A 12,861-nucleotide genomic window follows, 5' to 3' on the forward strand; every position below is an offset into this window, starting at 1 on the left:
TTTTGGGCTGTCCAATCTTTTTCAGTTTGCGTGCTAGCAAAAGGAAAAAACAAAAACAAATACAGTGTCATTGTTTTGTTGGATCAATTGTGGTTAAAAAGATAAAGAGATTGGTGCTTTAGAAATGATGAATCAGGCAAAAAGTCATTTTCGAAAAGTCAACCGTTCAGATTCAGAAAACTTTATTCATTCCTGTACGACATTCATTTGTCTTTTTATGCCGTTATGCCAAAAAGATCTGAAAAAGGCAGACTGGGTGATTGCATTTCTGAGAATTCAAGTCATTTCACAAATGATCAATTTAAAAAAAATTGTAATAGTTTTTGCAAACTGTAAATTTCAAGTTTGAGATGGACAGAAAATAGTGATGCAATCTTGGAGGTTCCAAAAAATGAGGACAGCTTATGACGTTGCTCGTGAAATGCTTTAGGAGTTTGTCGCCTGGACGGTGATGGTAACATTGACGGGTTCGTTCTCCCCCGTGGGTGGGGCTTGGCCGGCGGTAGTCAAGGGTGAAGCCGCCCGGGGTATTCTCGGACCTGGATCAAGAATTATAAAATCAGCAAATATGCGTGAACCTTAGTGGTTTTATATGTTGAGGCTCTCTATTTCTATTTATGCAAGTGTGTGCCATGGACACGTTTGTGTGCATCTTGCCTGGGTTGGTTGAGCTGCCCAGTTCCGGTATTCCGCCCTCCATCCCGTTGGCCACCTCGTCCTCTGGGAAGTTAATGTTCTCCCTCGACTGGCTGTGACGCCTGTAAGAGGAAAGCATAACAACCCCTTGATGTAGTTTGTCCAAACCAAAATGGACTCTCTTATGCAACGTATACTCACAGGCCAAACAACATGTCATGTAGTCCTGTCAGAAAGCAAAAAGGAAGGGAAAACTTGAATTCTGCACATCGAGCATTCACGCGCATTCACTCATGTGTGATTGCGACTCACGGGGAGTGTTGTTGCGGTTGCGGAAAATGTACATGAGCAGCAGCACTGTGGCGATGACTGCGAAAAGCATCCCGCCTACGGCTGCGCCGATCACAGCGGGGTAGTTGTTGGAGCGCGGCTCGGCTGCAACACATCACAGGCAGTTATAGGTTGCGACAAAGCTACATGGTCACCGTTTATATGAATGCAGTATATATATATTTGTAACCTTTGACAATGTTAGCGAGTTAAATCGATGGAATTTTCAAAGCTGGACAATTTCCAAGGGCGTTTTTAAGGAATGCACGGGTATTTACAGGAAATAGTTATTTAGGTCAAACAAAACCCTCAAACCTCTTGCTCAACTATCAATTACCTGACATGGTTAGCTGTTACTTTGGCTTAGAAGAAAGAGGAACACACACGGAAAATGGGAGGAAAGGAGAAGGGAAGAAGGCAAACAGAAAGCGAGTGTCGTGTGTGATTGTTTGTGTGGGATTTAGGGTCGAGTCTTTCACCTGAGTAGATAACAAAGACAAAGAACAATGTTAAGATGTTACACCAGTTTAAATCAATCACAGCATCTGCACTCAGTTGGATTTTTTTTTTTTTGCACATTTGGAACCCCTTGACATTACGCTGTTTGCACTATAAATATTGAAGTGTGGTTATGTAAGAATCCTAAAACGTGTACATATTAGAGACATACAGTCGTCATCCAGGTCATAGTCAGGCACCGGGACTTCTTCTTGGTTGTTTTAAGACCTTTAATTTGGTGGATAGTGTCAAAATGGAGGGATTATTACCTGGCGAATGTGCATGGAGTCACCTACCAGACATTTGACTTGACACTCCTAACAGACATAAATATGGGCACGGTCCACCAAAAATGTGGAAATGCTTAAGTATTTTGGATGTCTTAAATTGAAACTAAAACTGACCCAGACCTAATAATTTGTAATAAGGGATTGTCATAGGATTTTTAAAACGGTGTATAAATTGTAGATGGACAAAAAACACATAATTAATTAATAAACCAATTACTCCTCCCTACCTTAGCTTTCGGCCAGTTAAAATGTATGATTACAGGACTAAAGTCTTATTTTTCAAAAGCAAAAAGCCTAGTTTATTTATTTATTTATATATATATGTATGTGTGAGTGTTTGTTTTTCGAGAAAGACTGTAGGCCTGATTTTTAGAGAATATGGGTGAAATTTACTTGTTAAAATATTATTTTCTTTCCTTGTTGAACTCTGATTTTAATATCATAATATTCCGACTTGATCTGAAAAAAATACTTGATTCTAAAATATTACAATTTAGGTTCTCTTGAAATAATATGACTTTATTGTCATTACTTATTTTGATTTTTACGTCTAAAAAATGTGAACTTATTTTCTTGAAAATAGGCAACTTTGTATTCTCATGGATTTTTTTTTAGTAATGCTTAATTTCACTGCCAGCCAACCAAATGACAGAATAGGCTTTCGTTTTACTGCCTTTTCTCATTTATTTTCTAATCAACAGTAGGAAAAAAAAAACACATTTTATGCCAGTTGGGTAGTTTGTCTCCAAAAATGTACTATTGAGATTGTTTAACCTTGGCAGATGTTCGTGCTCTCCGAAGTACCACTCTCGTATTTGCTTTTTAACCTACCTGGCGTTTTTGCAGCAGAGGGGTGCCCGACGGTTCTGTGGTTGAAAGGCGTGACCCGGAACTGGTAGTTTGCGGTGGGTGTCAGCCTGCCCACAGTGTGAATCCTGACATCGGGATCCTGGATGACGTTATGGTACCAAACCGCAGTAGTGATCCTTTCCTCCATTGAGTCATTGTCGCTTGCTCTCCTCCCCGGTCGCGGGTTCAGCCCTCTGTGCTGCACGACGAATCCAGTCCAGCCTCGTTGGGCATCGCCTTCCATCTTCCACTCTAGCTCCACCTCGTTCCGCAGACGCCCGATGTACGTCACCCTGGTCAGGGTGGCGTTTGGTGGCATGGGGTGCTCTGAGAAGAAGATAAGTCAGAGCCAAACAATGCGGCTTCTTTGAGGAAATATTACTTGAAAGAATCTTACTCTTAACCACCAGCGTGATGTTGAGGTCGGCCCCTCCCACCGCGTTTCTTGAGGTGCACCTGTACTCGCCGGTGTCCTGAGTCTCCTCTGTGTCTCGCACGGTCAGGTTGGCCCATGCCGATGTCCGCAGTAGCATGTACTTGGACGTGTCGCGGATGTCCAAACCGTGATTATTGAACCACGTTATCTGACTGGTGGGAAGGTAGTTCGCCCTCAGGTTGCAAGACAGCTGCACGTCGGCCCCCTCGTACACGGACACGACCCTGCGCTGCGTTAGCAACACAGGGGCCTCTGGAAGTCGTGTGGAGAGTCGGAGTGTTAAATCTGTCAATATTTCAGATTTCCAGCATTTACACGCTAAAAACAGTTGCTTCAAAGATAACCCAGATTGGGACCAAATCAAGTTTTTGGGTTATTCCAAATGAAGAACCCACAAAATAACCAAAAAATTGTGGGTTATTAATTTCATTTTACCCAACATTTTGGGTTAAATCATTCAAAAAGTTGGGTCGATTCATTTTTCACCCAATTCAATTGAGTTCTTGAATTTACCCAAACATTGGGCCAAATGAATAACCCCCCCCCCCCCAAAAAAAACGATAATAAATTGGGTTGCTTTGTAGGTTATTATTTAATTTGATGCAACATTTTGGATTAAATAACTCAAAAAGTTGGGTTGGTTAATTATATATATATATATATTTTTTTACCAAATTCAGTTGAGTTATTCAATTAGCCCAAAAAGTTGGGTCAAATGAATAATCTACAAAACAAGCCAAAAAATAGGTTGCTTTGCGAATATTTTTTTTTAAATTATTTTAATTAATAACTCAAAAAGTTGGGTCGGCCCATTTTTGACCCAACCGTTTTTAGAGTGTAGCATTTGCTGTAAATGTTTGGCTTTGAGCACTGACCCAACGTAAGCCTGCAGGTCTTTGTTTGACCCAAAAGTGGATGTTTTGCATGGCAGACGTAAGGTCTTCCACTGCGGGCCGTGCCGTAGCGAATGTTCAGGATGTTGGAGTTCTCTTCCTTGGGTGTGCCATGACCACCGGGGCCAACCCACCACACCAAAGCATTGGGTGCCCCTCCGTCCCATGAGCAGGTTAACAACAGATCCTGGTTGTTGGTCATCATGTAGGCGAAACATACTGGTTCTGAAGGGGGGAGATCTGGCGGAGTAAAGATTCAAGGCTTGGACAGCTTACAAAACCAAATAGCCTCTTTCACATAGAAATCTTCCTTTAGTTGTGTGTTTTTTATATAGAACTGTTTTTTTTTTTTTGCCAAAGAAGTTCCCATTTCTAAAACTGGTGATTTAATTATGACTAAATTCAAGATCAGAGCGCGATTATCGGCAGAGGTGGCAAATCCAGGTCCAGAAAGTAAAAACCCTGCCACAGTTTGGCTTTAGCCCCAGATGCTAGCTAGCTAGCTCGCTCCCTAGCAGGTAAGCAAGCACCATGCTAGCTAGCTAGCACCTGGGGCTAAAGCCAAACTGTGGCCGGGGTTTTTTCTTTCTGCACAAGGATTTTCCACCTCTGATTATCGGTGAAGTAAGATAGTTCGAAAGTATGGATATGCTCCCAAACCGTGGGTGAAGGCTGCAAAAGCAGAATTTCAGAGAGGATAACCCCAGTGACAAACCATCATTCACAAAGTGCACTCACATGTCTGTGTGCTGCACTCCACTGATCGGTTGAGTGCAAGGTGGGAGCCCGTGCATGTAAACAAGCTGCTGTTGCCAGCCAGGTCTTCAGACGGCAGCAAGATGTCGCCGCCGTGCCCCGCGTCCGCTTTATCTTCCGCGCGTCGCAAGTGTTCGTCCCACTGAACGTCGGCGGAAGGGAAGCCGCCAGTCCAGGAGCAGCGCAGCCTCAGGGAGGTGTGATTCACAGCCGGCTCCATGGAGCAGGATGGAGAGCCATCTGGTGGATCTGTAAGGAGAAGAGACCGCGTAACAAAACGGAGAAGCTATGCAGAAAGTCAGCAAGGGGGAGAAGACGACACTGGCGACGCTGGATATACAGTGAACCCCCGCTCATCGCGGAAGAATGTTCCAGACCCACCCCGCAAGATGTTAAGGCAACATACAAATAAAGTTTGGGAAGGTGAACCGCGATATCGCGAGGGAACACTGTATCAGCTCCCAAAAAATTGGAAGAATGGCAAGCGCTGGTCCTTGCAGGTGACCATTGCCACTTGCCATGGCTGTGACATGAGAGCAAGTACCTGGCCAAGGAGTCCTGTCAAGTTCCCCGACGGTCCAAATAGAAGAACCGGTCTGGAGGGCCTCCTTATTCATCTGTGTGTGTGTGTGTTTTTTTTTTTTTTTATGGAAGTGTACTGTGTTTTGGATGTGGAAAGCTTTGTGGATATAATTGGAAGGGATAACGGATAAAGGAGGTTTTCTGATCGAGAAGGAAATCAGAAGAGGTTGAATCCACAAGATCAGAAATGGTGAAGATTCAGCATTTGTCTTGGGACTGTAAATGACCATTCCTTTGCTGCGACCATTTACAATACCAAGACAGAAGACCACAGACGAGCTCGCAATCAAAACACGAGGCGCGAGTCTTGTCAACGGCGCAGAGTTTAGACTCACAGTAGACGGTCAGGCTGATTGTTTTCTTGGAGCGCGTGTTGAGGTAGGTGTTCTGCGCCAGGCAGGCGTAGTCGCCCGTGTGCAAGCGGAGGACCTTGGCGATGGTGAGCTGCGGCCCGGTGTAGAGTTGCGAGTTGTTGTACAACCAAACGTACTGGCTGGGCGGGTTGGACTGAGCCTGACACTGCAGAGAGACCGTTTCTCTCTCCAGGGCCGAGTAGCCTCGCTCGGTCACCGTGAAAGGCGTCACGTCGATCTGGGGAATGTCTGGACCAACTGGGGAAGAAATGTATTTTTTTTTTTTTTAATCAGTGGACAAAGTAGAGTTTCTCATCTAAATTGTTGGGAATGTCTGTAAAAAAAACAAAGTATTATTTTTTTTCTTTTTTCTTTCTTAAGAGCTCAGTATTGTTCATTCGGAAATGTCATCATCATTGCTCTTTTTTTTTTTTTTTTATATATATATATATATATATATTTTTTTTATTATTATTTTTGTGTGTGTGTGTGTGTGGGTGAGTATGTGTATGTGCATGCGTGCGTGCGTGCGTGTATTTGTTAGCTCACCAGAAAACCTATTAGAAAACAAAGTATTCTTATAAGATAGGGTTATTGCTCCCTTAGATTAGTCGGTACACAGCGGAAGAACCTCTAGGCAAGTCTCGTAAAGACATTTTTTGTACCACAAAATCTCTACTCACAGATAATGTCCACCCATATCTGATCAGATCGCTCGCCGTTGACTGCGTTACTGGCCAGACAGCGGTACCAGCCCGTGTGGTTGCGGTTCACTTCCGTCACGTTCACCACGCTCGCGTTGCCCTGCGCGAACGTGGAGAGGTTCCCGTGACGGTTTTCCTGTTGCCACACATACTGGATGGGTCCGGTCCCGTTGTCCAGATTGCATTGCAGCCATATCGTGGATCCTTCCACTGGAGAATCATCGCTCACCAGGAGTCGCGGCTTTGTTACCGGAACTATGGATGGTGAAATGAATTAATTAATTATAAATGTTTGATTTATAATATCACTAATTAGAAGTGGACAAAATTGCTTTAATTTACTCAGTATGTCTCTGTGGGGAATTTAAGGTGAAGAGGGTTTTTTTTTCTCTTCACAGTACTGAGAGCAGAGCGAATGTGTTAATTAGATTCCTTTGTTTAAACTGGGGCCAGCAGGTCTGCTTTGGAAAAACAACTCAAATTCGTATCTGCTCTGAAAACAACATCATTGCAGGAGGGGGAAGTTTGGTGAGTGTATTGATGTATCATGTGACTGTCTGGGAAGGAGAAGAACGGCTGAGGATTGGACGAAGAAGACGGCGAGGGGTTTGAAGAATCACGAAATGGATATTGGTGACTTGCTCAGAGGAGGAAGGGCACACATGCGGGGAAAAAATGGCGGCGTTTGGCTGCAACTCCATGTGTCCATAAGCTTATGTAAAATAAATCCTGATTTCACCGATCTCATTGTCTGAGTTTGATAATCAACATTGTGAACACGGGAAAACAAAAATTGTTTTTCTAACAATGGCAAAAGCAGTACTGACGCTCAATAAATGTTTGACCATATTAGTTTGACTCCTTCACTAATCCATCTCTAGTACTAGTGTTGCAGTTCTCCAGATCACTCTTGGTTTCGAGACCACTTTTTAAGGGTCTCAGTTTCGTCTCGGAATCGAAGGCATCTTGTCTCGTTCTCAAACGGGGCAGACTCAGGATTTTTGTCCACGGTATAACATACCACATATGGCTTATATTAACTATTGTGAAGGAGGTGCCAAGGAGGTGCTTTGCGCCATTTACATTACTATATGTTAAGTCATATCTCATATGACTAACATTAGTTAGTCATATGCTAACAGTTAGCATATGGCTAACATTAGTTAGTCATATGCTAACGGTTAGCATATGGCTAACATTAGTTAGTCATATGCTAACGGTTAGCATATGGCTAACATTAGTTAGTCATATGCTAACGGTTAGCATATGGCTAACATTAGTTAGTCATATGCTAACGGTTAGCATATGGCTAACATTAGTTAGTCATATGCTAACGGTTAGCATATGACCAACATTAGTTAGTCATATGCTAACGGTTAGCATATGACTAACAACAAGGACTGTCGGCCTTACCTCGAACTGTGAGGCGCACATAGTAGTAATAGACTGCAGGCGTGGCGTCCATGTCATAGAAGGCCTGGCAGGTGTAGAGCCCCTGCGCAGCCACAGGAAGCTTGTCAATGCTGACATCGGCACTTCTCAAGATGACCGTCATCTGCCCGAGCGTCCGGGCCAGCTTCTGGATCTTGGGACCTTGGCCCAAGTCGTACACCACCGACTCGAAGGTGTCAGTGCCGGGCTTGGTGAAGCTCCATAAGTACATGTCGGGTAAGGTGGACCCGCATTCCAGGATCACAGCTTTGCTCACAACACCGTACACAGTGGTCTCTTTGTAGACCACCTCGCCATTGAGGGACTGCGCTGAGGTAAGAGAAGACACACATGTGCATTTAACTCATATTCCACTAACGCAATATTATTTAGACTATTGGGGCTGCATAGAACATATTGTTCTCAAAAAAATTGTTGGGGGGTTGACTTTCCCTTTAAGAAGCAAAATCCAGACGTTTTTAATCCATCTCAGAGGGCGGCCATTTTGCCAATTGCTGTCGACGGAAGACGACATCAATGTTGCTCAGGTCTCGGGTAACAACCAATCACAGCGCAGCTTCAGAAAACAGGTGAGCTGTGATTGGTCGTTGCCTGAGCAACTGTGGTGTCATCTTCAGTCGACAGCAAGTGGCAAAATGGTCGCCCCCAGAAATGGATTAAAAAACGGCTGGATTTTGCTTCATAACTCATATTCCACAAATTATATCATATTAATCAGAATGTCATGTTTAGACCAGTGAGACCACAAATAACATATTATTGTTAAGAATTAAGGCTGACTTCAACTTTAAATGTTATGTCATGTTTGAGGTCAATTACAGTAGTAATTGTATTTTAAATTTCTATTTTTATTATTTCAACACTATGTTGCATCTGCCATATGGAATTGTAAAACTATATATATATATATACATATACACACACATGTTTTGGAAGTATTGTATAATTTTAATAAATAGTTTATGAATATTTTTTCTTTCTTGATGATCATTTGTTTGTTCACGTGTTTGAAATAAAGAAAGTGTAACTGATCCATTAGTAAGACACATTTTAATAAGTAGGAAGGCAGGAGAAAAATGACTTTGTACAAAAACAAAAAAGTATTTGTTGCCTTGATAGAAAGCATACATAAGAGCGTATTACTTGTGTTCCACAGACACGCCGGAGCACAAGTTATGCAGTACACAGCATACGGAAACCACCTTGTCAAGGAATGTCAAGTCCTCGCCATTGCAAGGCAGCAACATTCTGACGGATAACTTTTCCGTCAACATGGTGTATTTGTTGCGGATACTTACAAATACCTTTTTGACATGCATTCGGAGAGCGCCAATCGTCTGTTTGCTCTCCACATCGCTTGCGTCCAACTGGAAAGGCCCTTTTATGAACACAGGGAGACTTTTGTCAGCACATGCGAGTCCTTCGGTACCGCTGATGTCAAAGCCGCGCTCCGGAAACACCAGATCACCTGGTAACAGTTTGTCCACAATGCCACTGTTTTCAATGATGGATTTGTCACAGACATGTTCTTCCCAGCCCTTGGAAATATATAAAATAACGCCCTGTGGCGTAACACCAATCAGGTACTTAATGCTTCTGTTGTCTTTTTCGTGGGTATTTGACTGAGTTTCAGCATTCGGATTTGATGGTCTCTTTATGGCTATTTCAAAACAACCCACACTTATAGCTAGAGAATTTACAAAATGGGGCACTGAAGCCTGCAACGTGTTTCTCCTCGGCCAGAGCACAAAAGGACTAACACGTGCATGCAAAATGTTTACGATGTCGCCGAATGCATTGGAAACTGTTTTTCGATCAACGTGAAATATGTAGGCAATGTGCTGAGGTGGCAAATTCAGCCGAAGGTGCATCAGGGAAATGAAAAGCATTTGGAAAGGTGACAGTGCTCTGGTACCAGTTTGTTTTATGTATGGTACAACACAGGTAAGAAGACCCATAAAAGTCGTAAAGTCTGGAAGTCCGGTGTAGTACTTGACTTTAACGTCATCCTTCAAGAACTCCTCATTCATTTTAACCTTGGCAAGCTCACACTTAAGGGCTCGGTTCTCTTCCAAAAGGCGGTTGATTTCAGTTTGCCGAGACTGACAGAAGTTGCATTCTGCCGGTTCCTTGTCAGCAGGCTCACAAACACCTGCTACACCCCGTACGTCACCGTTCACCGGTTTCTGGACCGTAGGCTCACAAGCGCCTGCTACACCCTCTGCTTCTGCATCGTTTACCGGTGGGATTAGTCCCTCGGTTGTTACTACTGCTTCTGCGTTTGCTCTAAATGCTTCTTTTTGCAGCCTTCTGTTAAGCTGCCTGGCATAGCGTGCAGTTCTTGTAGGCCTGGTCTCGTTGTGACCCAGGTTTAGAGATGGTGCCCAATCTGGATGTGTCTCCAGCATTAAATCTGATGGTTGGCCTGGTAATGAAAATGGATTTAGACATGATATATTTATATATATATATATATAATAATCAATGGTAGTGTATTTAATTCATATTTCAACAATTAATTACTTTGTTACAGTTTGTAGTGAGTGTGTGTGTGTGTGTGTGTGGGGGGGGGGGGGGTTCTGAATGTTTTACACCTACCTGAATGAAAGTGTAAGGAGCATACTCTCATCCCTTTCGAAATTTTGTTGAAGGTTATATTTTTGCGTCTTAAAGCTGATACCCAAGCCATCCGACGTCTCTTCGTGATATCTGAAACTTGGCTGCCCTGTCCCTGCCGCCAAGCAGGAAAGCGGAAAAATCTGAGTCCGTAGTGGGGGGTTTTCCTTTTGGGATCATGCGAGGCACTTTTGCAACCCATAACACAGCAATTTGTCACCATACTTAAATTCGACTGGCAAAACAAAACAAAAACGTTAACAGAAATAAAGAGAGGAAACAACGACATGGAACATTTGTGCGCACTAGTAAAGAATAGACGGGTGCAACTATAATGGCTGATACGTCCATGATGCAACGGGGCTGACGTCACGTTCCCAAATCCGATAGTGAAGATAGATATAAACGTAGGTAAATACCACACAGCACGCGCCCTGTTTTAACTAAGCTAGGAAGGGATCACGTCGTCATATTTTTTGCTTTGAAAAAGTTACATAATTATTACCACACGTTATGACATTAATAAAAAATAAAGCAAACCGCGAGATAATCGGTTGAGAAGTGAAATTGAGCAAGGTGCCATGCATTACCTTTAAGGGGAACATCGCCCCATCCAACATGGCCGTCACGTGATCGGTTAGCCGGGTTGCTACAGCGAATTGGCGCATCTAGTTTTGTTTTCATATGATCATACCTATGGTGTAGGGACCACAGAAGACGCATTGGTGGCGGCCACGTTCTTTTCAACAGCTGTGGAAGTGCATGGCCATTGAAAAACTCATATTCATAACTAGCTCATTTATCTCAAACGATTTTCATGGGTGTTAATTTTTATTAACGTACAAGCATATGCTGTAAATATTTTTTTTGCCACTGTAGGTTGCAATTTTACACTTTTGATCTACAGGCAGGGAGCGATTATATATATATAAATGTGTACTCTATACATTAATACACAATTAAATATATAAAATACAAGGATATACATGTATATAAAATATTAATATAATTTATTGTAGTTTATACAAATTATTTTGAATGAATTTTATCATCATTGTAAAAGTAACAAAATAACCAGTTTTATTTATTTGTCGCTCTCCCTTCTGTATTTTGTTGGTCATGACAAATAATCTCATATGAAGACTTAAAGTCTTAATCTTCTTTTGTGCTTTTTTGTATTTTTGCTTGAGTTAGTTGGTCATAATAGAAATGTGCTTACAGTATCTGTTATGTGAACAAAGATAAATGGTTCGAGGAGTGACCAATTAGGAGCGCGTCTAGTCAACACTGTATATCATCTTTTCAACTTGTACAGCTATTCAATTGGAAAAAAAAACAATATCCTAGAATTTGAATTCATAATAAAAATGTATGTAAAATCAAATCAAATATTGTATTGAGCAGTGAGCACTGCCTAATGGAATGCCACATTGCAAAACTCTGAGTTAGTCATCCATTTTGATTCCATTGTATAGAATATGTACATTGCATGCCGTACTTACAATTCGCAGAGTAAAGCAGAACGAGCAGCCTTAGCAGTTGGGCCAGCATGGTATCATCATGATCTTCAGTCCAGCAACATTTTATTTCCACAAAAAAGATAAGAATTTTCTAAAGGCCAGCTAAAAAGGAGTTCCTCTTCTTCCTTCGCTGTCTTTCGAGAGGTTTCCCGAAGAATCAATTTGCAGGCACTAACTTTGAGTAGCTCGAGAGTAGCGAGGGATGAAGTCAACTGATTTGGGCTCAATTATTCATGTCTTTTTCCTTTCTCTCCATCCTTCTATCCGTCTATCTTTCTCCAGTGGGTTTAGAATGACGCCGGTGATACTTTGTGCTCATCCATTATACAAGGCAGGCCCGTATACACCTGCACATGACACTCATGGCTGTCACGCAGGGTCGCAATGTGGACATTCCACCACGCACAACTCACAGTACCGCTAGTTTTTTTTTTCTTTCTATTTTGGCCATAATCTGCCGCAGAGGATGCACACAATGGGGATTAGAGAGGATTTATATGTTTGATTTTCTTTTGCTGTTTTTGTTGAAGGATGCAGAAGGACCAAATCAAACAATACAAGAATAATCTGCTGAATGAGATCTAATCTTCTCGAGGGAATTGTACAAATAAATTTGACATATTTTTATTTTAGAGCTCGTGTGGGCACAACAGAGCAAAAATAACCACAACTGATGACATTTGGATTAGGCTCGATTTTCCATAGCAGCCACAATTGTTCTTTCCTTCTAATGTTAAAGCATTTAAAGTTGATTTTGCCGTATTATCTAATCTTGCCGCGAAGAATTATCCTTAAACGTCATTTGTGAGTTGAAGTAGAAGAAGAGAGCAGTGGGAGGGGACTAATAAGTGGAAGCATTAGCAGGTAAGGTGAGATGAGTCTCTCAAATGAACGCAGGCCACTGATCAGTTTCAGATCACTTGGCAATGACGACATCCATTGCGAC

General features: G+C 42.3%; 1 protein-coding gene across 7 annotated transcripts; it reads right to left on the reverse strand.

Moving 5' to 3' along the window:
- Positions 1–165: 165 nt before the first annotated feature.
- On the reverse strand, positions 166–12,313 carry vsig10l2 (V-set and immunoglobulin domain containing 10 like 2). Of its 7 annotated transcripts, none has more exons than XM_086098806.1 (13): positions 10,378–10,999; positions 9,084–10,204; positions 7,741–8,083; positions 6,307–6,582; positions 5,606–5,881; positions 4,671–4,937; positions 3,915–4,172; positions 3,001–3,291; positions 2,586–2,930; positions 949–1,071; positions 838–862; positions 658–758; positions 166–539 (listed from the first exon to the last, which is right to left on the reverse strand). In XM_086098806.1, exons 1-13 carry the CDS (start codon positions 10,682–10,684, stop codon positions 427–429), a joined length of 3,846 nt encoding a protein of 1,281 aa, XP_085954932.1. In that variant the 5' UTR covers positions 10,685–10,999; the 3' UTR covers positions 166–426. The 7 variants fall into 7 exon arrangements, 6 of the variants coding, with proteins under 6 accessions (XP_085954932.1, XP_085954931.1, XP_085954935.1 ...); XM_086098805.1 differs by having other exon boundaries at positions 9,078–10,204; XM_086098809.1 differs by lacking the exons at positions 9,084–10,204; positions 10,378–10,999 and adding an exon at positions 11,898–12,313 and having other exon boundaries at positions 7,741–8,088.
- Between the last annotated feature and the right edge of the window lie 548 nt (positions 12,314–12,861).

Source organism: Leptonotus elevatus, chromosome 16 (assembly GCF_054856555.1).
Source record: "Leptonotus elevatus isolate MCC_2025b chromosome 16, RoL_Lele_1.0, whole genome shotgun sequence".
In the NCBI taxonomy this organism is placed as follows: domain Eukaryota; kingdom Metazoa; phylum Chordata; class Actinopteri; order Syngnathiformes; family Syngnathidae; genus Leptonotus; species Leptonotus elevatus.

What these genes read in the sequence shown, in the direction of transcription:
- vsig10l2 (XM_086098805.1), bottom strand. Translation starts at nt 10,684, where the DNA reads ATGTCGTTGTTTCCTCTCTTTATTTCTGTTAACGTTTTTGTTTTGTTT. An exon ending in TGTGCGCCTCACAGTTCGAG is followed by an intron (nt 6,583 to 7,740) that starts GTAAGGCCGACA and finishes CACCATCCATAG; the next exon opens with TTCCGGTAACAAAGCCGCGA. An exon ending in GATATGGGTGGACATTATCT is followed by an intron (nt 5,882 to 6,306) that starts GTGAGTAGAGAT and finishes TTTCTTCCCCAG; the next exon opens with TTGGTCCAGACATTCCCCAG.